Genomic DNA, 25,656 nt, shown 5'->3' with positions numbered 1-25,656 from the left:
GGAGCTAGTCTGCACTCTCATCCCGTCTCTCTGCAGTGTGGCATCCAAAACTCTCCTGTGGCTGACGAAATACAACGTTCTAGTGATTCTCCATTTTATCGGTTACTTACTCTTCTCTGTTTAAGTGACACCCTTAATTCTGTTAATGAAAGGAAATGACTTTCTTTTCTCTCCATACATTCTCCCTCATCAGTTTAATTACTTCCCTTGGCTTCTATTTGCTAAGTATATATGATCTGCCAAAGCTTCTCCCAAACTCATTCATGATTTTAAGATCCACAACCATTTCCAACTGCTTAAATATTATGCCTTACCATATACATGAAACCACTTTTAGCTCCCACCCTTCTCCCACCTTCCAAGTAAGAAACATCCCTCTTGGATTTCTTATTTATATTAATGACGTCAGCATTTTCCTAGTCATACTTGCTGGAAACTAGGATCATTTTTGACACTCCTTCCTTCTTTCTAAAGTTCCAATACATTTAGTTTCTAAATCCAGTAAATGATGCCTCCATAAGATCTCTCCCATCCTCTTATATTCCTACTGCCATTATTATAATTCAGATTTTTACCATTTCCCACATAGATGATTCCAAAGACCTCCTTAATTGGTGACTTTTTCCTATAGTCTTCCTGTTGTAAACTACTCTTTTTAAAGCACATCCTTGGTTGTGGTTCCTTGGTGAAAAATTTTCAGTGAGTTCTTGCTGGCTAACCAATGAAATCCAAACTTCTCAGAAAGTCACTCCAGGATTTAGACTTTATCTGTCTTTCCACTTTATTTTACACATATATAAACATATATATATATACACATATATGTATATATATATACACACACACCTATGCTAGAGTTAAGAAGAGCCTTTTCTCTGTTTCTGAAATAGTCCCTAGATTTCACTACTTTGTACTGTGGCATTTATGAACTTCCTTCTAAGATACCTCTACTTATTCTTTTCACCAACTTTCTACCCATTTTCAAAGCTGAACCCTAAGGCCATTTTCACAGAAGCTCTCTCACACCTTCCCCAATGGATAGTATTTCACTCCCTTCCTTAAAACCTTTTAGCATTTTATATGTATTTCTGCATCTTTAGCCTGTGGGCATGTTCAGAATTTAACTATCACCTGAAATTGCTGTTCTCTAAAATCCAGAGCTCTGAAATGTCCCTTTCTAATCAAGTTTTCCTGTTCGTTTCCTTTCTTCACTGAATCTACTGTGGACTCACAGCAATCTCTGACTTTTCAATTAGCAATAATCTATGATACAAAAACTATCTTCTTAGTCGATCGCTATCTTACGGTCATCTCTCCATCCTAAACCCCAGTGCCAGCATTTTAACAATAAGGATATCCATCTCCACCTGGATATTCCACAGACCCCTGAAATACAGCATGACTGAGACCAGACTCTCTCCTCCCACAAACCTACTTCTCTTATGCTTTCTAAACTCATTAAACAGTCTTTCCTTACACATAGCATGCAGTCATTTGCCAGGATATACTGAGAAGTCCCTCAATGTCTTCTTGAGAGGTTCCTCAAATTTTCTGCCCCTCAATCAACATTGCTAATAGGATCTCATGGCTGTTTATCTAATCTGTCCTTCTGTCTTGAGTAGTTCCTACCTCCAATTCATCTTCTGTGACAGTATTTAAACACTAACCTCAAAGTGCCACACTAGCCAGTTTAAAAACTTTCTAGGGCTCCATATTTCCTGGAAGACAACATCCAAACTCCTGAGCATGGCATTCAGGCCCATTACTGCACCTTCTCCAAGCACGGATCCTAGATAAAGCCTCGGAAACACAGTGCCTTCCGCTTTCCTGCAATCACTATTCTGTGTGACTGAACGGCCCCCCTCAAGTCTAGCTCACCCACCCCATGCAGGTTCCCCCATCCCCACCTCCCCAAGCTTCAGTCACCTCCTCCTCTATATTCTGCACGACACTGTTCTTGTAATTAACAGACTGCTTACCACACAACGTGACACGTGTACTCACAGGTCATCCTCCGCCAGTCTGGGGGCGCTTTAAAACAAGCTTGCTTTGATTAATCTTTTATATAATTTTTTATAAAATGCTTTTATCTACATCCACAGGATCTAGTACGGCACATAAAAAGCTTTCAACAAATGCTTATGAAATAAGTAAATCTCATTTCAGAATGCCTAAAATCAAGCTATCCTGGATGTTTTACCAAATGATTTAGGGTAGAAATGGTAGAAAGTTACAAGTGAGTCCTAGATACACAGGTGACGTTGAAATGAGAGGTGATTGCAGAGGGAAGGGCAGGAAGAGAAGGGCCACTGCGGTTATGCTCCTCTCTCTACCGCCTTCCCCAGACTGCTGAGCCACAGGAGAGCAACAGGACTAGGGGGAGAAGCAATCAAACCAGCACAGAAGCGCAGGGTAAGAAGGGACGAGTAGAGGAAAAAAGCCTGAACTGAAGCTGCAAAAAAGAGAACGACTAGAATCCCATATTACGCACTCACAGCTTGCTTGTGGCTACTCATTCTCATCACCATCACTGTTTCATCAGCCACAACTAGGACTGCCACTTACTGATCACTTACCAATCAGGCATCAGACACTCTGCTAAGAACACCACATAAGACGTTTAAGGTCCATGACAACCCTATCAGCACGTTATTATTCATCCTGAGAGACAATGAAACAAACCTACTAACTGTTAGCTACACTGCTCAAGGGTTCACAGCTTGGTGAGTCACAGGGTCAGAATATGCACAAGGATCAGGCTTTAAGACCTTTTCTCCTTCTGTTCTACTATTCATGAGCCAGGGTTTACATAAGTTGGGGACTGGCTTCGTCATTTTTGCATTATTTAATTATCACTGTGAACACGTATCTTATTTTCTCTAGTGTTAGGTAAGGTATTTTTGAGGGTAGAGTCCATGTGTAATATTTTTTATTTCTTCCCAAACATCTCATAATGAGCTTTCTATATTTATTTTCTCACTGTACCTATGTACTAGCAGAAATAAAAGGGAGGTAAATGTACCAATCTTTAGTTAGCATTAAGCCAAATACAAAAGTAAATGATTTAGCTCTTTTGACAACGGTATGTGCCAGGGTAAGGCATCAATAATAACAGGTCCCCAAACACAAGACACAGCTATAAAATTAGGGTTAGTTTGCGTCTGATGCGATAATAAAAGTGCTATTTAAATACATTGCTCTTTTCTTCATATCTGGACATATATATAATAATTACTAGGAGTAGAGACACATTGTATCAAGTACATGAACAACTTAATTAAATGTGGAAGGAAAAATGTTATAAGCATTAGCAAAGCTTTTGCTATTGCCTTCTCCATTTCTCTTTTAGAAAGATATAAAAATGTGTGAGAGTAGACTTGTATCTTCTATGTAGATTGAGTTCAAATGTCAGTGTCCTCATGTGAGGCAAAAATCAGTTAGAGACAAAACAACCTTGAAAACTCCTTAAATTCCCCTTAAAACCTAGTACAATACACTACAGGCACTCCATAAATTTATCTCCGTTTTTCCTCTACATGGAACAGATCATCATTTCTTCTGCTACGTGCTGCACGAAGTGTCTGGCTCATGCTAGGGGCCATAGTGAATGAAAACGCATTCATTTACACACGACAATCATAGTCAACACTGTGAGATATCAGTTCCTGGAACAGGTATTTAGGAAATGCTTCCATCTGAGACAACAGCATATTCACATTTGCCATTTCATGACTGCTAGACATATGTTCATTGTGGAAGAGCACTAGAATTACCACTGTATTTCAATTATTGGTGTTTTGGTTTGGGATGTTTTGGTTTTGGCTTGAGCTCAAAGATCTGAATTTGAATAAATTGCAGTCCCAGAAATGTGACTAGACTATTCCTGCTCTTATTTACTGTGCAGCCACAGATGCCCAGAGTTGTAGAAACAAATAACTAAATACTAGAGTGTATCATCTAAAAAAATTAAATAATTAACCTATCTTACCTTCATCTATTGATGCTTCACTACTGTATCCATCATACTCTGCAGAAAGAGGACTATATTTCTGTCTCGTTTCCCAAGTATAGCTCTTTTGTCTAGAATCTGCCAATGGTAGTCTGGAATTGTGTGTTCTGGATAAGGCCTCATGGTATTTACCCAGTGCTTCATCTTCACTTTCAGAGGATGAACCATGCTCATCTTTGTCCATGTACGAATTATCTATTTGGAATGACAAGCAGAGCAGATCAAAATTTAATGCTATAAAATAATGGCAAATTTGCTATAGTCGTATATATGTTATATACTTATATATGTGTCATATATATTGATATACACACAAATATATATATACACACACACAATCTGAATTTTCAGCTTTAGAAAAATATTTTTTCATTTAAGAAGCCCAAGTTTTGGATTTTATGTTTTAGTAGAAAAAACTGACTTGCATATTTGAATTATATAAATAATGTTAGTCACAGGGATTTTCCAACCATGATACAGATAAACAGAGTAATAGGGCTTGCCATCTTACACAATTTTTTTAAAGCATTAGTAGCACACAAAGAAGTTTAAGTATTGCCAATACATACGGATCTGACTGAAATTATTCACGTAACAAGAGACATTTTTGGTCATCATCTTAGCCAAAATTTTCACAGCTGATACTGCTTAGTGCTAGAAGCAGAACAAAGAGACAGACAGACAGACACTACTGATCGAAATATAAATGATTCAACTTTCTAGATAGCAATCTGGCAATACATATCAAAGTTTCCAATCTGTATAGTCTTTGATTCATTTCTAAGAATTAACCAATTCCATTTCTAAGAATTCAACCTAAAAAAATAATTAACAGATGGGCAGTGATATGTATTTGAGACAATTTACTGAATTGTGTTTTAACAGCAAAAGAAAACAAAAATGCAAGCTCAATGTCCAACGCTGGGCCTTGGTTAAGTAAATTATGATATATCTGTGCAATGATAACACTATGCAATCATTAAAAACGAGGCGGTGAACTTAGAAGTGCTCACAGGAAAAGAACGCCTCCCATGTAATGTTAAGAGAAATAAAGTAGACGTTATCGTCTCATTTAAAAAAAGAGTAACACACATACACACATCTACATGCAATGTATATGCACACCCATGCAGTATAAGTTTATAGAAACATACAAAAATATCTGGAAGCATATATACCGAACTTAACGCATCATCTGTGAAAGACAGACTTCCTAGGAAAACTTTACTTACATATACCCAAATTTTCAAATTACAGTTCCAGAAGGCAAACTGGTCAATTAATTAATTTCATATTCTTTTAAAAAGCACTAGTTGTTATTAATATCATTTACTTAAAAAGTAAAGATTTTGAAACTGCATCACATTGAGATTCGTTTAGACAAGATGTAACCTTCTCAGAATTCTAAAACAACTCCAGAAGGATGAAGAGACCACAGCAGTCAGAAGTTATTAGTTCAGTCTAGACATTTCGCTCATTATACTCAGCTAAAATCATCTGCACTACAGGAATCAAAGTTTAAAATTCAAGTGGAGAGACAAAGAACGAGAATAAGATATGGGATAGAAATTCAATATTTAGAGTTAGAAGCATGGTAGCCTCAAGGTCACTAGTCCAAGTCCCACTTTGAATTCAGTAAAATAAAACTATCAAAGGGTAAAACCATAACCGATGTTATATTCTGCACTGACAATACTTAGTCACCAGCCACATGCAGTTAGTTAAATTAAGTAGAAATAATAAAATTTAAAACTTAGTTCTCCAGCGCTACTAGCCACATTCCAAGTGCTCAAGAGCTATGTGTGGACAGTGGTTACTGTATGGAGCAATACTGATGTGCAGAACTCTTCCGTCACTGCAGAAAGTTCTATTAGACAGGTCTGAGATGATGGCAGATCTACTCTAGAACCTAGGCATTCTGACTCCCAGGTTTTAGCACTGCGTGGATTCTAAGGGAGCAGGAGAGCTCTGAGGAGGGTAGCAAGAAATTTACTACTATAAGATATCACCTAAAGTAGGCCCTGCATTCAGAAAGGGAAAAGGAAACCCGTCTTCCTCTTATTATATCTTATAAGCTCTGTCAGAACCTAGGACTCGGGTATTAATACTAGCAATATTACAGTTCAGCTATATGAAGGGGCAATCCATATGGGTCAAATGATTTTTAAAATGATTTTTAAATCATAATATGTTTCAGTTTGGAGGTGGTGGTTCAGTTGCTAAGTTGTGTCTGACTCTTGCGACCCCATGGACTGTAGCACATCAGGCTCCTCGTCTACGGGATTTTCAGTTTAGTACTCATTAAAACCTAGAATATTGAGAGATATGTGATTCCTTTAGGTAGTAGGATGCTTCTTAATTAAAACAAATCAAAATTTTAAATTCTGCATTACTACCTCTGAAGTACTTATTAATAGCATCCATTCTGTTATTTTATGAATAAGATAATATGTAAACTATTTTACTTAATTTTATTTCTTTTGATTTTTATTCCTTCAAGTAATAAGGCTACCAAAATTAAATCAAGGCTACTGAAAAAAAAAAAAAAAACCCACTGAATCTGACATTTCAAACAACTACTAGGAGGATAAACTTCAAAACAGATATATTTCCAAAAATTTACATTCCTTTTTAATTGGCTCATCCATCTTGGATCAGCCTCTATTATATCATTTAAAAATCACTCAGACAACTGGTAAACAGCAGCTTCCCATTACACAGGAAGTCATGCAGCAGAACTGAAACAGCCTTCTGCATTTCTAGTGCTACTCAGTTTTTTGTTATTTTATGAGAATGTAAACATACACAAAAATTCCATATGTATCTTTTATAAATAAAAGCCAGTGTACTTCTGGTGTTGTGATCAGATCAACGATAAACGAGAATGACTAAGGGATAACCATGGCTCAGACGGTAAATAATCTGCCTGCAATGTGGGAGACCTAGGTTTGATCCCTGATTGGGAAGATGCCCTGGAGAAGGGAACAGATACCCACTCCAGTAATTCTGGCCTGGAGAATCCCACGGACAGAGGAGCCTGGCGGGCTACAGTCCATGGGGTCACAGAGTTGGACATGACTGAGCCACTTTCACTTCACTTCAAGGGATAACCAGGAGTGGTAACTGACATTATGAAGAAAACCAAGTAACTGTCAGCTAATTGTTTTGAAAACTGTCACAAATATTGTGGGTGAAAATTGTGACTGCTTAGTTGGAATCTTAATCGTACATAGAGAACTCATGAATAAAAAGATTGTTCATGTACATGCTTTGGAAACCCAGAAGTCACATAAAACTCTCAATGTATGGCTAAATGAAAAGATATATTCTGAAACATGTATTTCAATAAAATAAAAATCCATTGCTCTCAAGGAAAACATAAAACATTTGGTAGATTCTTACCAGGAAAGATGTGAAGAGCAACAATGTATAAAGGGTTAAGGGTAGGTTACAAAAACACGAAATTTTAAAATTCAACTACAGCACACCAAATAAACTCCAATTAAAGTATGCATAGTACTTAAGAAAACCATAGAGTTCTGGGTTGTACAATAAATGGGCATTAAGTAAAATGAAGGTCCTTAAAATTGTCCAAATAATGCAGGGACCAGGGGCAATACTTAAATCAGAGGAATACAAACAACATGCTTTTGAAAGGACTGTAAGAAAAAACTGCATGACTTTAAAAATGTCTCCCAGTAAGAGGACTCAAGAAAGCCTTAGTAATACAGATGTACAGAGAACAATTAAAGAAGTTGGATGATGTTTTTCCTAATGTGAAAAAATTAAGAGAAAATTTTATCACTCAAACTCACATTAGGAGACCTCACCTTTTTCTGATATTATCTTAAAATATTTTTCATCTTTACTCTTTGCTGTTTCTTTTTTGGCAGAAATGGCTTCATTTTTCTTTGTTTTTATATCTGCTTTCCCTTTGTAGTATTTTGTTGGATTTATTTGTTCTTTGATTTGTCCTTGACACTGCTCTTTAGAATTAGTTGATGCTGCTGGATATAAGTCTTCCTTCTTAATGGATTTCTGTATCATATGTCTACTGCTTTCCAAAATATCTTTTGGAGAACATTCATTTCCTAAATAGTTATTCCCTTTGTGGCCTTTACTTTTAATATGTGTTTCAGCTTTCTTTAAGTAATTTTCTTTCATTTCTTGATATCTCACCTCCTTTAAGTCAGGTTTACTGACACTGGAAATTTCTAATCCATTTTTTCGACACCTGTCAGTACTTTCGAGTTCTTGCCAAGGAGATCCAGCACTTGCATTCTGCCTGCTAACTGATACCCTACCATCAGGCACATGGCCTTTCAAAGAATCACCTTTCAAAGCATTATCTGTTTCTTGATACTGTGATGGCATCTGCTGCCTATTATTCATATGTTTAACTCCTCCTCCTTCGTTCATTCCTTGGTCTTGCTTTTGCGAAACTGAAGTATTATAGCTGTTTATTCGATTTGCTCGGTTCTCTAAATTGAATGGTGCTTTCTGACAATTAGTGTTTTGGGAGACTTCTGGTTTTGTGGTGCTTTCTTGTTTAGAAGTATCTGCAGCTTCTGGGGCTGCAGAGCTTTCCTCTTCTGGGCGAAAGCCATTTATCATGCTTGTTACCTGTTCAGCAACTGAGTCAGTGAACGCATAGCTGACTTCTCCTACAGCAGCGGTCAAATCTTCCACAGCATTACTGATTGTGTCCACCAGAGAGGACACTGAAGGCAGGTTCTGCTGAAAACTTTTGAAAAATGCCATTTTCTAATTCGTTGTTCCTAAAAGCTGCAATCATGGAATTTTCTCTTCTCAAAATATTAAGCACTCTGGAGTTTCAATTTAACATTTACTTAAATGGTGCTATTTATTAGCTCAATATCAGTATTTCACATTATGCCTTTTAATCTTTCTGTAAATGCTTATTTAGTGGAAGAAGTATGTTGAAGTAAAAGACGCTTCAAAAAAAAAATCAAACCATTTGGTTTAAACATAACGACATTTTTTTCCCACTCCACAGCTGTTATGACAGCAGCAAGACAGTATTTTTCCCTCAAATACTATTGGGTTTTTATTCTATACCTGCAAGAAGAAGTATAAAAAGGATTTTTATTATGTACTTTTTAGTTAACTTATTAATAGTCTATGTATGGGAACTGCCCTATATTATTAACAAAGTACCAATACCGTTTCAAAATAAAAAATGTATTAAGAATTCCCCCAATACATATATTCCCCCAAATATGTATTTGTTTATATATCTAAACAATTTTGCAGAAGTTAGAATAGGGAAGAGCAGAGAGAGAACATTTTCTGAGTGGCTATTACATGTAAGGAATTGTGATTTACAAATTTTTTTCTTATTTGATCTTATAATAACTCTAGGAGGTAAATATTCTTATTCTTATTTAATAAGTGAGTAAAGAAACAGCCTCAGAAAAATTAATAAGGTCCCCCAATCTTTCCAATAGATCCTCAAGGTCAAAACTCTTTCTACAGTGAGAGTAAGAGGATATTTAACTTTTCACTTTCATTCACTCAAATGAGCTCTTGGGTCTTCCGGAGGCCATGGAACAGATTCAGCGCAGGAGCAGATACAAGAATCCAGCTGTTTCTTTCTTCTGTGCCAGTCATTAGAGAGACTTGCAATGTAAAACAATGTCACTCTGCTCATCAAACGTATTTTTTGGTTTTAGAAAATATACAGTTTTAAAAACTTATACATTTTAGATTAACAAGTAATAGACTTACAGTTGGTTTTTAAAAATAAATTGAAAAAATATTTAAAATTTTTCTTAGCTTTTAACTTCTAATTTGGTACATATCATTGAGCTATAACTCACATAAACAAAAACTCTTTGGGGTCCTCAATAATTTTTAAGAGTGTAAAGGGAGAAGACCAAAGAAAAACTAGAAATGCCAAAACAGAGAATTATTGGAGGCTACTAAAAGAGGTTTCTTTAACCAGTTTATTCTACACAAATGATGAAAAAAAAAAATAATAAAACAGGTGAAGTATGAAAAACATTCATCAAATCAAACCACATAAAATACTAGTTTCCTTAATGTAAAATCTGCATGATGTAATTCAACAATAAGATTTTTATAAACAATGAGGCTATCACTTTTTAAGTTATCAGATATAAGAGAAAAGTATCTCTTCAACACTTGAACAAGAAATGTAAGGCTTCTCTTTTATTTTTCCTTAAAATTCTAAATTAATGTCTCACTTTTACAATTTTCAACTTCTTTTTGCTATTATTTACATAAGCCAGTCTTTGGAAACAGCAAATAAAGAACTCTATAATAACTTTAAAAAATAAAAATTTTTCATAAGAAAAAGAACAATATCACAGCCCTCATCTTTCCTATTATCTAGTAACACTAAGCAATATATCTATGTTGCCAAGGAGGAAAGAGGAACACTAAGTTTCATATTCAGATTTTACATACTAAATTACTAGAGAAAACCACCTTCTCTACACAACAAAATTATCCATTGCTGAGAATTCAACAGCAGATTAAAGGGTAAATACTTTCAAAAGCTTTCTAGGGACATGGGAAAAAAGCTCTCTAGAAAACTATTTGGACAATGGATTTACGCACAGAAAGTAATAAGATATGTCCTTCTTCTTAAAGTATATAAAAATGTCATTCTATGATGATATACAATTCATTTTTATGCAATATAGTAGCAATTCATGGGCAATAAAAAGATAGCTGAACATAATTTATGTAATAGATCTTTTACTCTCACAGAATAATGTCTAAAAGTTAGTTTACTGTATGTCAGAATCAAGCTTTTTAATGTATATCATATTTTTAAAATAAAGTAATAAACAGTAGATAGACTAAACAAGTGAAGCAGCGCTATGATACTTACAAATTTTATCTTGTGAATTCTTCCTTGAACTGTATCCTGAACCAAGATCTGGAAACCCGCCAACATTTTCAAAACAGAACTTCTTATTAATATAGAGAAAAAGGAGCAGCATCAAGATAATAAACACCCCAACAGCAGACAAAAATCCAACTGCCTCTGGAGATACTGGAGGGAAAAAAAGTCACAGCCGTAAGCATTTATTCTTCTTCAAGTTACAAATAAGAAGGAAACCCCTATACATTGTGTTAAGATTGCTGCCTTATTTGAATTTTATTTTAAAATTTTCATAGTTCACAACAGTTCAGTTTGTGAGAAAAATAAATTGCACAGTTTAACGAGTTGTTCAATTTATTCAAAAGTATATTAAAATTTATTGAAGAGTATATTAACAGTTTCCCTGTAAGTTATGTGGGAACAATCTTAAAAGAAATGGGTCTATAAAAGAGGCAGTTACCATATATTTAGTCCATTGACGAGTATTAAAAAAATTTTAAAACACGATTTAGAAAAACTTATTTCCCAGGCACTTAAATTTATGAGAACGTATACTATTGCTGTTATCTCTAAAAGCTTCAATGGTCTTCTTGTGTTAAACCATTGTGGACTTTTTAACTTGGCATTGAAAACTCCAGCCTCTTTTCAGTACTTCTCTCCAATCAGACGATTCCATTTGCCACATGCCGTGTTTGGTCTGCCTCCTCCCCTTGCCAGGAGTGACCAAGTATCCTCTCTATACCAAATCCCACTCATTCATTCAGGCAACAAATACTCTGCAGCAGCGGCCATACGCCAAGCATATCACACACGCATTTCCTGTCTTCCTTGAACAGGCTGGTGAAGGCAGTCACATCGCAGTGCAACCAAGGTTATGTAACCCAGGGCTGAAGGATCAAGTAAGCTTTTCTGCAAGTTATGGCTCCTGTGATTATATTGTAAGGATCAGCCAAAAGAGTGAAAGTGAACGTCGCTCAGTTGTGTCCGACTCTTTGCGACCCCAGGGACTACAGAGTCCATGAAATTCTCCAGGTCAGAATACTGGAGTGGGTAGCCGTCCTCTTCTCCAGGGAGCTTCCCAACCCAAGGATCAAACCCAGGTCTCCCGCATTGCAGGCGGATTCTTTATCGTCTGAGCCACCAGGGAAGCCCAAGAATTAGCCAAGTGAACACTATATTTCATGCAGAAGAAACAGCACGTGAAAACAAGAGTTTCTGTGCATTCCAGAAACTCCATGAATACATGAGAATCATGAATACAAGAGAATACATGAAATCATCCAGGGAGATTTAGTAGAGTGAGAACAGACAAAACCTTCCCCAACTTCTCCAATCCTTAGTCATCTCTTTCTTTTCAACCTCTGCATTCTCTCTCTCTGTGGGACCAGTCATTTGGAATTAAACAGAACTAAACTTTTATAATCTCAGTGCCTGACTTAAGCATTAGTAGACAATGAATGCAAAGCCTCAAATACCACCCTACTCTTTTCTCCTCCACTGCTCAAGCAGCAACTAAAACGTCATCTCCTCCAAAATTCCTTTTTTAATCTGAAGAATCATGACAATTAGCATCTAACTCATTTGTTAAAAATGAAGTCACCCACCAGTCAATGACGAGTGCTTTACTCTCCTAGCTTTTCAGCATTTGTGAAAGCTAGGCATCCCAGGTGCAGGACTGATATGACATTATGGTCTGTTCAAAGCTGGGTCACCAGTACTGCAGTAAAGGACAGAGGAGAGAATGATATTGCAAAGGAGGCGTGATGAGTGCGAGGCAGAAGGTGGCAGGAATGGTGGAAGTGCTCTGACTAGCAGCCCGGCGCGGAGGAACAGATCCTGCTACCAGAACCAAGACGTTATGCCTAGACGTTAGCCCTTTCCGTCTCATTCTCAGGCTGGAGCATAGTCAGGAAAGAGAACATAGTTTAATAAAAGAATCTAAGGTATATGACATAAAACAGTGATACACATCAAGCCTGAAGGTTAAGGTTAAAAAAAAAAAAAAGGTAAAAACATTACCATCAGCAGATCTAAAAGCTAGGAAGATCGCAGCAGGACAGAATCTGGTACGAAGACACAAAATTCTCAGTGTGACCATATTCAGTATTACATTATAAACAGCACATATAGGAGCTGCCCTTTCAGCCCAGGCCCAAAGCACACTAAGAAATGTGATGCCGTAATTAGCTCTAATAATAAGCATGCAGCATTAGCTCTAATAATAAGCAGCTTAAAATCTCCCATCCCATATGGCTGAGCCCCTTCACTGTTCACCTCAAACTATCACAACACTGTTAATCAGCTAAATACACTGTTAATCACCTCAATACAAAATGCTTTTGGTGTCAAAAATAAATAAGTAAATTTTTAAAAAAATCTCCCATCTCTTAGAAGACTACATGAAGGAGGAAACATAACTCACCTAAGGAAGCTAGTTATTGCTAATAAAAACAATATAGCATATATTACGTGCTATTCACTTTCAAGTACTTTATATTTATTAACTCTTTTAATCTTCACACTCTTCCTCTCATTTACCCCCACTATAAATTGAGACATGGAGCTATTATACCATGTGCCCAGCTAGAAAGTAGAAGAATCAGGATTCAAGCCCTGTCTGGCTCCAGAGTCTGTGTTTTTAACTACTGCTCATACTTCTCCTGTGTTCCCTTTCTTCCCTTCCCGCCTTTCCTACACCTTTCCTCAATCCTTATTTCTGTGTTCCTCTCTCATTTCCCTCCTCCCTTCCCACTTATAAATTTAACCCAGGGAGAAAGGTCAACTATAAACAAGTATAATACAGCAAGCATGACAAGAGAAGTACTGAATATGGTAAGTAGTGCTGCTGCTGCTAAGGCACTTCAGTCGTGTCCATACTGGAACACAAAGAAGGAATACTACCCGGCCAAGTTACAAACACTTCAGAAAGGAGATAACACTTGGGTAGGGTATGAAAGATTAATAGAAGCTCTATTAAAGAGTAAAGGGCAGATGAAAGAGCGTGATCAAAGACCAGGAACAGTGTGCATGGCGTCCCATCGGCACTACTGGCCAATAGTCCTGGCTGTCTTATCTACCTTTGTCTCCTCTAAGTACTTAGCACAATGCTACCAGTTGACACTATACAAACATTTGTAAATGCATGAATGAATGTGTGTTCAAGAAAGATCAAAAGTATGCCAGAACAGTTACTGAAAATGAAAGCAAGGTTCAAACTGTCAAAGAACCCCAAACACCATCCTAAAGACTTTGTACTTGTAGAACTATATTCCCTAAAACAATCAGAAAACATGGCAAACAGCAGGGAGTGGATGGTGGCAAAATATGAGGACTAAGCGGTAGAGGCGATGGCAGAGAAGAGGGGTGAGTTTCTTCAGAGAAAATTGGTAACAATCCAGTCAATTAATGGCGAGAATGAGGATAAAGAGAATTAGAAGGTAATTCTAAAGTTTCTAGCTTGAGCGAATAGGTGAAGGGTACTGTGCTGAGTTTAATCACTCAGTTGTATCTGACTCTCTGCAACCCCACAGACTGTAGCCCGTCAGGCTCCTCTGTCTATGGGATTCTCCAGGCAAGAATACTGGAGTGGGTTGCCATGCCCTCTCCCAGGGGATCTTCCCAACCCAGCTCTCCCACATTGCATGCGGATTATTTACCATCTGAGACACTAGAGAAGCCCAAGAATACTGGAGTGGGTATCCTATCCCTTCTCCAGGGGATCTTCCCAATCCAGGAACCACACCAGGTTCTCCTGCATTGCAGGTTGATTCTTTACCAGCTGAGCTACCTGGGAAGCCTGGGTGAATGGTAACACCATTTTAAAAAATGAAAAAATACGAACGTGAAGGCATGTGGTTTAGAGCATGGGAGCCGAGAAATCAGTGGAAGAAGAGAGGCAGGTAGCAAGTTTAGGTTTTGACATGTTACTTTAGCATGTCTGCAGACGACTGCAGTGTGGATGTCCAGTAAAGAGAGAAATATGATAGTGCTCTGATGAAGGTCAGGTTCATTATAAAGAGTTGGGAGGTCTCCTTTTGCTCATCTGTTGCATGTGAAAAGCATCACTGACTAAATACAAACCTCACTGGCAAATGACAGGTACTATGCTTTAATGGAAAGTCTCCTACTTCACAAATTTTCAGATCAATACAAACCATTAATTTGGACAAAATGAAAACAGAATCTTTCCTCACTAGAAAATGGAAAAAGGTGCCTTATACTTACAAGGCAAATATACTATATAACTCCCTTTTAATCCACTGCTTGCCTAAACGCCCATTCTCTACATTCATGGAAAAACATTTTGTATTTAAAATTTTAAAACAGTAATATAATTGTATAAAAGAAATAACATTTTCTGACAGAAAATATTAAAAAGCTTCAGACTTTTACTTTTTCACCCTTATGTCAGGATTGAGATAATATTTAATTATTATTTGATAATCCCACTTGTCCATAAAACTGAGATGGAACAATACACTGAAATCACCCTGAAGATATGAATATGATACACCGTCAAAAAAGTTAAATAAAATTACATGAACTCAAACCTCACTAATACAAAACATATTTTTTAGTATTTGATGGAATTTATTCCTAAATTCTTATACTATCAATCTGCTTAAAAAGCCACAGAAATATTTCTAAGATTACGATTAATTTATCTATAGATAAATCTACTCTCTCCAAACATTCTAGGTCATTTGCTACAGGCAAATAAATGCTATTTTAAATGTATATTACCTCTTAACAGAGAACCTTCGAAGTCTCTAACAGCACACAGTTAATTAGTTTAAGTTAATAAGTTAATATTATACATTTAAAGAACTAAATTTGCTGAATGAAATTTAACTAAACAATAACAACAAAGACCAAACAATAACAAAATTAATAATATCAAACATTTAAGGAGTGCTTATTATATTTGCAGGGGGCTGCTTTAGAAAATGCATTACAAACATTATCAAACTGAATCCTCACTACAACCTCATTTTTCAGGTATGGGAACTGAGGCTCAGTAAGAATAAGGAGAATTTTCAAGATCTTAAAATTATTATTCAGTGAGATGAAATCTTGATATAAATACAGGCACACTGATTCCTGCTCCCAAAATGTTAAACGCTAATCCTTACTGCTTTCTATTTGCCAGGCTCTATTATAATCTTTCATTTTAAATGTAATGCTCAAAACGATTTTGTGATAATAAATACTACATATTATCTTAGGCTTTAGATTAGAAAACTGAAGCTTGGAGAGTAGTAAGTTTGTCTAAAGTCACAAATCTAGGAAATGATAGAACCTGGATTTGAACCCAGATACTTTGACTCCAGAGTCCACAGTCTTAAAATACCAAGTAATGCTACAGCTTCCTTAAATGCCAACCTGAAATATAAAACTAAGGGAAAGCCATGTGATCAAATAACATAGCTTAGTACATACATTATGAAAAAACATTTCATGGATTAGCTTTGTATATATGTATATAGGAACTGATTTCAGCTTTCTCAAATATACAAATTATAAAACTGGAATCATAGTTATTTTCTATTCAAGATACTTTTGAAAGCTAATAAAATAAAAATTTAAAAACAAACTATTCTATAGAATAATAAGCCTGACAGGCATTAGTAATGCTCAATAAAAATATAAGGAAGGTGTCTGTGAGCTATATGATTCTCTATATGAAGTATCTAAAGACTACACTGCAAAGTCAAAAAGGGAACAAGGTATAGTATCTCACCTGAAAATACGAAAAGTTTAGCTTGTCCAAGATTAATAATTATTTATGCTACGTATATGGAACTGGCTTTGCAGTTATCTATACTATATATTTAGAAAAGAATATATATATATATTTACAAAAGGTAAACTAAAAAAATACCACTTTCTGCCCAAAATACAAAGATGTACTGTAATATAAGGGAGATATTTATTAAACTAACACTTTCAATATAAATTTATTTATACAATAATATTCTTTTCTAATCTGTATCAAAATATTAATTTTTAGTTACAAAATAAATATTATAAAACTATTTTTCCCATTATATTTCAAATACATACAAAGTAAACAAGTACTTATGATTCCTATACAGTAATTCTTTTAAAAATAAGAATAAAGAAAAACAACTTACCGTTTTCATCATAAGGTCTTTATTGCTGATTTGTGCTGCTGGGCAAGAAATACTAGTCCTCTAACAGCACTGTCATGGAGACTTAAATAATTCATTTAATAGATGCAATTCTATCTCTTGAACAAAATGTGAACTATATAAGAAGTCGACTTTCATTTTAAAAAGAATATTGCTCCCTATTTAATAATCCCTGAATATTTTCCCAGATTTTAATCAGAAAAACCCCTCCATTGATTTTTCTCTGGTTTAGACATAAAACAGATCACCTATCAGAGATCCAAGAAACAAGGTAGGAAGGTAAAAGATTAATTTGATGTTTTGCTTAAATTTCCTTCTGTAACATCTCGGTTACTTCCACAAATAAAAACTGCTGTGAAATTTTTATACTATAAATGATGAAAAACTGAAAGAATGACATATAAATCAAAGAAAGGAATAATACATATCTATAATTCTAGATTTTATTAAAACATAATCACTAAAAAAACATTTACTCACACGTGACATAGTTGGCTGCTGAGTAATTTAAAGGGACGACAGGGGGAAGGCACTGATGTAATAACACGGGACCCTGACGAAGATCTTAGAAACAAAACTCCCCTCTGGGAGACGGTCACCTGACCAGGCTGATAAAACAGAGGCTACCCAACTTGTTTCAAATGGCAAACCATCAATAAATTAAATCTGTATTTCCTCTAAGTAACATGTAGTAAATTGGAATTTCGTTCAAATCCCGAAACAACAGCAAAAAAATACTAATTTTTTTTTAAAAACTGAAAAAAAGAACACAAACACTTATGAAGTATGGAACACCAAATACATAATATATTTAAACTTTACACTTAATACTTAAGGCTTGATAATAATGTACTTACTACACTTAATATATTTAAAGCAAATACTTGTTAATAATAAATCAAGCTCTATGTCTGAAAGAGATTTTTCTTCAAGGGCAGTCTTGACTGAGGCTTTAAAATTATAATTCCAGTGAAGCTGACGCCACGAAAAACTTTTTTCCTGGTAAGTCACCCAACAGCAAAGCACACACATTCTTTTAAACAACAAAGAAGAGTTTCCTGCTCCAAATTTGTTCTCTATTCAGTGTGAATGAATTCTTCCATAATTATCTGAATCTCAAATGGTATGGACAACAGATAAGGTCACTTCTTCCCCTTTTACTTTTTCAATAATTATTCACCCTTCCTTTTCAGTAAGATCTTCACAGACAAGATTCTGAAACTTCAACACAATGCCAACTGCAGGAGAATCCTTCTAGTTAAAGCCAAACTCCTGTCAAATAGTTTTAGATATGCTTATTTCAGACTTTAATTCTAAAACATTGAATTCTGATGAATACAAACCAGTTTCTTTCACATCTAAGACTTCCTCCTATATTTTAATATCATGTCAACTAGTTCTCTTTAAATTTGTTCATATTATTATATATTTTTTCCAACTTTATTGAGGCACAGTTGAGAATTGAAAACTCTAAGTATTTAAGGTACAACTATGAATATTCACCACAAATAAGCTAATTGATACATCCATCACCTCAGTCAGCATCTTTTGTGGGTATGTGTGGTGAGAACCCATTATGACCTCTTGCCAGGGATACAACCCAGTATCAACAATTTCAGTCATATTGCTATACGTTCAATCTCCAGAACTGATTCATCTTGTATAAATGAAACTTTGTGTTAGAGCAGAATGAAGCAGGCAGCAGTTTCAGTATTGGTCCTTCGAGGCTGCGAATCCAACCTTCAAATCATTAAAGTGGGGACTCATTTCAGTCAAAAATGTTTTCAGAATAAGGAGTGGTTCTGGAAGTTAACCAAATCACCCATAACAACATCAGCATTAATCACATAGCTGAAGAAAGAATCTATCAGTCAAAAAGGGAAAAGATGAGCAATGAAATGACGAAACTAAGAGGAATAAAAATTGGTGGTGCACCATGACACACCTTTCAGTAGCGTCTATTTCAGTTGGAGATTTAGGGAGATACTACATAATTTAACTAGCAGGTAAACTTTTTTACATTTTAAATTAATAATAACAAAAAAATAAAAGAAAATTTTTGCAATTAAAAAAACAAAATTCAAAACAATGAAGCTTTAATACTTTTAGCAGATAGCTTTGTGTACCCATAGGGGATAAACATTCTCTTTTTTGTCAGTGTAAATATATGAGAAGTACTAAATGCACCTTAATTTATTCAACAGATACTAAGCAATAGGAATGAAAGCCTGAATAAGACAGATGTGGCTCCTGAACCCAGAGACTTAACAATGTAAGCACTACAAGGCACCTGACCTTGACTTGGAAGATAGAGACTGCCTGGAGGAATGACTCCTAAACTATGAAAATATAAAGATTCTAGAATAAGAAAGAAGAAGAGATGAAGCAAAGAGAAAAAAAGAGTATTTATGGTTTTTTAAAAGAAACTCACAGAAAAGAGAGAAATACATTTTATGAGAATAGAATAAAAGGTATAAAGTGTCTAGAGATAAAGCTGGATAGAGAGCAAGGTCAAAATCATGAAAGACTCTGTAAAGATTGTTGAGGAATCTGAATTTTATCCTGAAATCAATGGGGCCTCTAAGGGGCTTCCCAGGTGGTGCCGTTAGTAAAGAATCCACCTGCCAATGCAGATCCAAGAGATGTGGGTTCAATCCCTGGGTCAGGAAGATCCTCTGGAGAAGAAAAATGGCAACTCATTCCAGTATTCTTGCCTAGAAAATTCCATGGATAGAAGAGTCTGGCAGGCTTCAGTCCATGGGGTCACGAAGAATCAGACATTACTGAGTACAGCGTGATAAGTTCACTCTGGTATAGAAATAAGGATGCGAGTGGACTAATAAAACACATTTCATAATTTCAGCAATCCAAGCTAAAAAACAGTGATAAGCCGACATACTAGATGGCCCAGCCAACAGACTAGAAGAAAGAGGTACTTGTTGGAGCCTACCTTTTAGGCTGTCTCAAATATCTAAACTAGTAAATGCAGCAACACATTTGTAAGGTCCTATATTGATTTTTAAAATACTTTTCCTGTAGCTGCTCCATTAATGCTCCTATTTTCAATGATAGGAACTTCCAATCCATGGCATGATATCACAGTCTTCTAGCAAAATATAAACTACTTAAGGATTTTGTGAACACATATACAAGCTAGCAAGCCATTCACATGCTCTGACAAGTGATCCTTCTCCTAGGACGATCCCACTGATATTCAGGTAAATAAAATATAGTCTGCGGGTTAAAATGCCAAATGCTATTATTTTTTAAGGACAACCACGGCAGTGACAGAAGAAAAGATTAGTACAGGTTATCAAAATACCAACTTTTAATTGTCTAGAAAAACATGTGACGCTAGACAGCCATCTTCATGTCTCACCGAAATATTTCAGGATGAGCTGTTGACTTCTTTCTGTTAAAGAATGACTAGTTATGTAGACCAAAAAAACCCACAGATACCATGTCTAGCATTCTTGGGAAAAGCTCACAGTTTCCTCTAAAATGAAAATTTTAATTTAATCGACAAACTTACTACAAACTTTAATTTAACTACAAACTTATCTACAGATAGCATCTAGATTCTAGATGAAAATCTGAAAGCCCAACAAGTCAGTCACTAGGCTTCAGGGCAGGTCATACCACTCAAGGCCATCTCTCAGGCAGGTGCTAATATTACAGCCAGTTTTGCTTTTTTGCCCTGTGCCAATCTCTTCAGTTCATCACAACTGCCCTAACTGGTGACTCGATCTATTGTCATAAGAGGACATATAAGTCACTCCCTCTCTAAGTGAATATTCTCTTTTTCTGGCCCAGCAACCTAAGACGAGGGAACAGCAAAGAGCTGTGGACATGACTGAGTGTTAAGATACCGACATGGACAGAGGCAGAAAGAACAAATCTACACAAAAGGATGGAAGATTGCATCCAAAACTCAATGACTCGGGCTCAGCCTAAGGGCTTCCCTGGCAGCTCAGACTGGAAAAAGAACTGCCATATGACTCAGCAATCCCACTGCTGGGCGTACACACTGAGGAAACCAGAATTGAAAGAGACACGTATACCCCAATGTTCACTGCAGCACTGTTTACAATAGCCAGGATATGGAAGCAACCTAGATGCCCATCAGCAGATGAATGGATAAGAAAGCTGTGGTACATACGCACAATGGAATATTACTCGGCCATTAAAAAGAATGCATTTGAACCAGTTCTAATGAGGTGGATGAACTGGAGCCTATTATACAGAGTGAAGTATGTTAGAAAGAAAAACACCAATATAGTACGCTGCTTAGTCGCTTCAGTCGTGTCCGACTCTGTGCAACCCCATAGACGGCAGCCCACCAGGCTCCGCCATCCCTGGGATTCTCCAGGCAAGAACACTGGAGTGGGTTGCCATTTCCTTCTCCAGTGCATAAAAGTGAAAAGTGAAAGTGAAGTCGCGTCCGACTCTTAGCGACCCCGCAGACTGCAGCCTACCAGGCTCCTCCGTCCATGGGATTTTCCAGGCAAGAGTACTGGAGTGGGGTGCCATTGCCTTCTCCAATATAGTATACTAATGCATTTATATGGAATTTAGAAAGATGGTAACGATGACCCTACGTGCGAGACAGCAAAACAGACATAAATGTAAAGAACAGTCTTTTGGACTTTGTGGGAGAGGGCGAGTGTGGGATGATTTGAGAGGGTAGCGTTGACACGTGTATATTATCATATGTGAAGTGGATCACTGGTCCAGGTTTGATGCATGAGACAGGGTGCTCAGGGCTGGTGCACTGGGATGACCCTGAGGGATGGGATGGGGAGGGAGGTGGGAGGGGAGTTCTGGATGGGAACACATGTGTGCCCATGGCTGATTCATGTCAATGTATGGCAAAACCCACTAAAATACTGTAAAGTAATTAGCCTCCAATTAAAATTTATTAATTAATTAAAAAAAAAGACTCTGCCTGCAATGCAGGAGACCTGGTTTGATCTCTGGGTTCGGAAGATACCTGGGAGAAGGGAACAGCTACCCACTCCAGTACTCTGGCCTGGAAAATTCCATGGACAAAGGAGCCTGGCAGGCTATAGTTCATGGGGTCACAAAGAGTTGGACACAACTGAGAGACTTTCACTTTAAATTGGCTTAAAGAAAATAACTCTATAAACTGTTATTTCATACCTTTACCAATAAACTGAATGAAGGAACTGAGAATACATTCATTAATTTTGTAGATGATGTTAGGAACGTTATGTTGGGCATGGTGGCTAATTCATTAAAAGAAAGATACATGAGGAATCTCAAAATACTAAAGAAATAATACATCAAAACAAAACGAAGTTCAACACAGATCATGGCAAGTTACTATCCCACTAGGAGCCAAATGCTGATAAAGGTTAATGAATATTTTGGCTTAATAAAATGTGCTAAGCAAAAATGTAAAATAATGTTTTAATACATGTAAGATAAATAGCAGCAGCGTAAAGTTTTTAACAAGTGAAAACTAAGCCTTCTATTATGCCATCGGATTCTTATTAAAGCAGTTAGGTTATCTCATATTCAAAACAATGTTCAATTTCTAGTCTCCTTGAGTTCCAGTGAAAATAGCAGTCTGATATCCCATCTCTTGTATTTTCACAAATATCTTGATATTAGTTGGAGGCTAATGAAAGTGTAATTCAGTCTTAAATGCTGTGTTCTTTTCTCATAAAAGGATTCAATTAAACATTCAATTAAAGAAGTTTTAAAAAGAAGGGATAAAATAGCCCTAAAAAAAGCAGTAGAAATAATAAAGATAAAAGCATCAATTACTTAAGATTAAAAACAATACAAGAATTCAAGAACTTTTTCTTAGATTTGGTGGGGGTGGAGAACTAAAATAAAATATACACACCTTTAGCAAGTCTAATCAATAATTACAATAAAACTAATCAATAATTACAATGAAACTAATCAATAATTACAGTAAAACTAATACTAATTCAGGGAATTCTGTGGTGGTCCAGTGGTTAGGACTGCACATTTCCGATCCAGGGGGCCAGGGTTCCATCCCTTATCAGTTAACTGAGATCTTGCATGCCCTGTGGCATGAAAAGGGGGAAAAAAAAAAAAAGAAAAACCACTAATTCCAGGTTTACTATGCCATATTTTACAGGTAATGTTTCCATTCACATTCTGTAACCCTACCCTTGAAGAAAAGGAAACTGAAACTTGATGGACTGAATAATTTCAAATTCACACAGACATTAAGTGGCAGAGTCAAGACTCAAACAAAAGTTTTTTAACTTGCATCTCATTATCTGAACCAACATACTGTTTACAAATACAGGATACAGAACAGAGACAACCATAGGTAGGGATGATATTTAAATTTTTAAAGGCAAATACTATGCATACCTCAGCACAGATACATTTCCAAACATCTACAGAATAAGCATAAAAAATTTTAAGTATAAAGACTTACCTTAACTAAAGCCCTGTTTTGTTTATTTTTAGTGTTTTTAATATGTGTTGAGTTGCTCATTCATGTTGGACTCTTTGTGACCCTTTGGATTATAACCTGCCAGGCTCCTCTGTCCGTGAGATTTTTCAGGCAAGAGTGGGTTGCCATTTCCTTTTCCAGGAATTATGGTGGCAACAAGTGAACACTGGGATTTTTGACGTGTTTCAAACATTGCAGAGATTTTGAAAGGGACTGAGCCAGGGCCTTCTCTCTCCCAACTGGTGCATGATCACTCATCTCAGCTTTCAAAAGAGTTTGAGGATCACTTCCCAGCCACAAAAGATCCCCAAGCTGGGAAGGAATGGATCTGAGAACATTTATTAATAAGCCAGGTGAACTGAATGACTGTGCTATACGAGAATGACTGTGCTTGAGATTGCAAAATGGTGGTCTTAAAAGTACATTTGAGACAACTTCAAATCTCCGTTAAATTCAGGATTCAAGTCAAGGCAGAATATCTTGAGATGGCCACAAAAGCACTGAAAAATCTGCCTCCATGTCCAACATCCTCTCTTTGTGAAGCAGGGTCTTCTTCAGCGATAGCAACCAAAACGAGACTGTGACCGGACATAAGCAGCACACTTGGAATGTCGCTGTCTCCTATCACCCCCAAGTGGGACTGTCTGGCTGCAGGAAAATTTTGCTCAGGGCTGCTACTGATTCTGCATTACAGTGAGTCATATAATTATTCCATTATTATCACAATGCAATCATAACAGAGGTACAGTGCACAATAATGTAAGGCACTTGAATCATCCCGAAGCCATTCCCCTGCCCCTGGTCTGGGGAAAAAGTGTCTACTGTGAAACCGGTCACTGGCGCCAAAAAGGTTGGGGACCGCTAATCCGCCACTATGCCACACCCTTAACAGTCATTCCCAGACACATTCCCCATGTTTCAATTTATATAAACTGGAAAAATCAAGCAGTTCTTCTGGATTATGGAACAACTCCTCAAGAGTCACTCTTTGTACTTCACGTCCAAGGCAGCTAAGACTCCAGTCCACTCAGGTCCAGGACAGAGGGACGGTGCAGGAGGGCTTTACGGAGAATCAGGAGTGTGTCACAGAGCAGCTGTCTCAGAGGAGGCACTGCGGCTTCCTTGGGCATGTCATGCTAACTCCAAACTCATCAGGCTCTTCCCATGTCACCATTCCAATTTTCAGGATCCCACCCAGCCCCCCACCCCACCTCAATCAACACCCTCATTTCAACAGCAGACAGTCTACAAAGCTGGGGTCCAGTTTACATTGTAATTTAGCCATTTTAAGGAAGAGCCTTTGGGTTTCATTTTCAGCCATCTCAGTTCTCTGAACTACAAGAGATAAGGCTCTCTTTAGGGGAAGACAGAGAAATTTTCAGGTGATTTATGAGCTGGGAATTCAAATCCCTATGCTCACCTTTTTCTCCCCGGCCATGTTCATGAAACTTGTTATTCTGAAAAAATGTTACCAGGTGTCAAAATACGTGGTCACCCAAGGTCTCACCTCTTAAAAAGTAATTGATTAGGAGTATCCACTGATGATCTTGTACCTATCACTATTGCCACACCAGGCCATGGACAACCAGTACTCTCTTTACTACTTAAAACAGAATCAGCACCTTTAAATCAAATCAGATCAAGGGACCACTTGGAGAAATCCCAGAACAAATTCGGAAAATGCATTCTTAAGATACTCTTCCCTTAAAAGTACTCTGAGTAACCAAACCTGTGTTAGGGTTCTCCAGAGAAACAGAACAAAGAGGAGAGAGGGAGGGGAGGAAGGAGAGAGAGGGGGAAAGATTTATTTTGAGAAACTGGGCCCTATGATTGCTGGGGCTGGCAAATATGAAACATTAGGAACAGGCCAGCAGGCTGAAGACCCAGGGAACAGTTGATGTTGTAGTCTTGCAGTCTATAGACAGAAATCCTTCCTTTTCGGCTGGATCTCAAGTCTTTCCTTTCAAGGCCTTCAACTGATTCGATGACACTCATCTGTATTATGTATAGTAATATGCTTTGCTCAAAAAATTACTGGCGTAAAGGTCAGTCATATCTAAAAAATACATCAGAGAAACATTTAGACTGGTGTTTGACCAAACAACTGAGTACTATACCGTAGCCAAGATGACACATAAAATTAACTCTCACAATACCCATA

At 36.8% G+C, this 25,656-nt stretch overlaps 1 protein-coding gene across 1 annotated transcript in view; it reads right to left on the bottom strand.

Moving 5' to 3' along the window:
* The window catches only part of SYT14 (synaptotagmin 14), a 180,339-nt gene that overhangs the window by 124,529 nt on the left and 30,154 nt on the right, over positions 1-25,656 (bottom strand). Inside the window, exons 2-3 of the mRNA XM_040263096.1 lie at positions 10,890-11,054; positions 3,989-4,204 (exon numbers count right to left, since the gene is read on the bottom strand). Of these exons, the coding sequence (XP_040119030.1) occupies positions 3,989-4,204; positions 10,890-11,001 (328 nt within the window). The 5' untranslated portion in view covers positions 11,002-11,054. The remainder of the gene's footprint in view (positions 1-3,988; positions 4,205-10,889; positions 11,055-25,656) is intronic.

The sequence above is a fragment of the Oryx dammah genome, unplaced genomic scaffold (assembly GCF_014754425.2).
Source record: "Oryx dammah isolate SB20612 unplaced genomic scaffold, SCBI_Odam_1.1 HiC_scaffold_21, whole genome shotgun sequence".
In the NCBI taxonomy this organism is placed as follows: Eukaryota; Metazoa; Chordata; class Mammalia; order Artiodactyla; family Bovidae; genus Oryx; species Oryx dammah.
The sequence above is the reverse complement of the archived record's forward strand: the minus strand, read 5'-3'. Positions and strand labels throughout refer to the sequence as shown.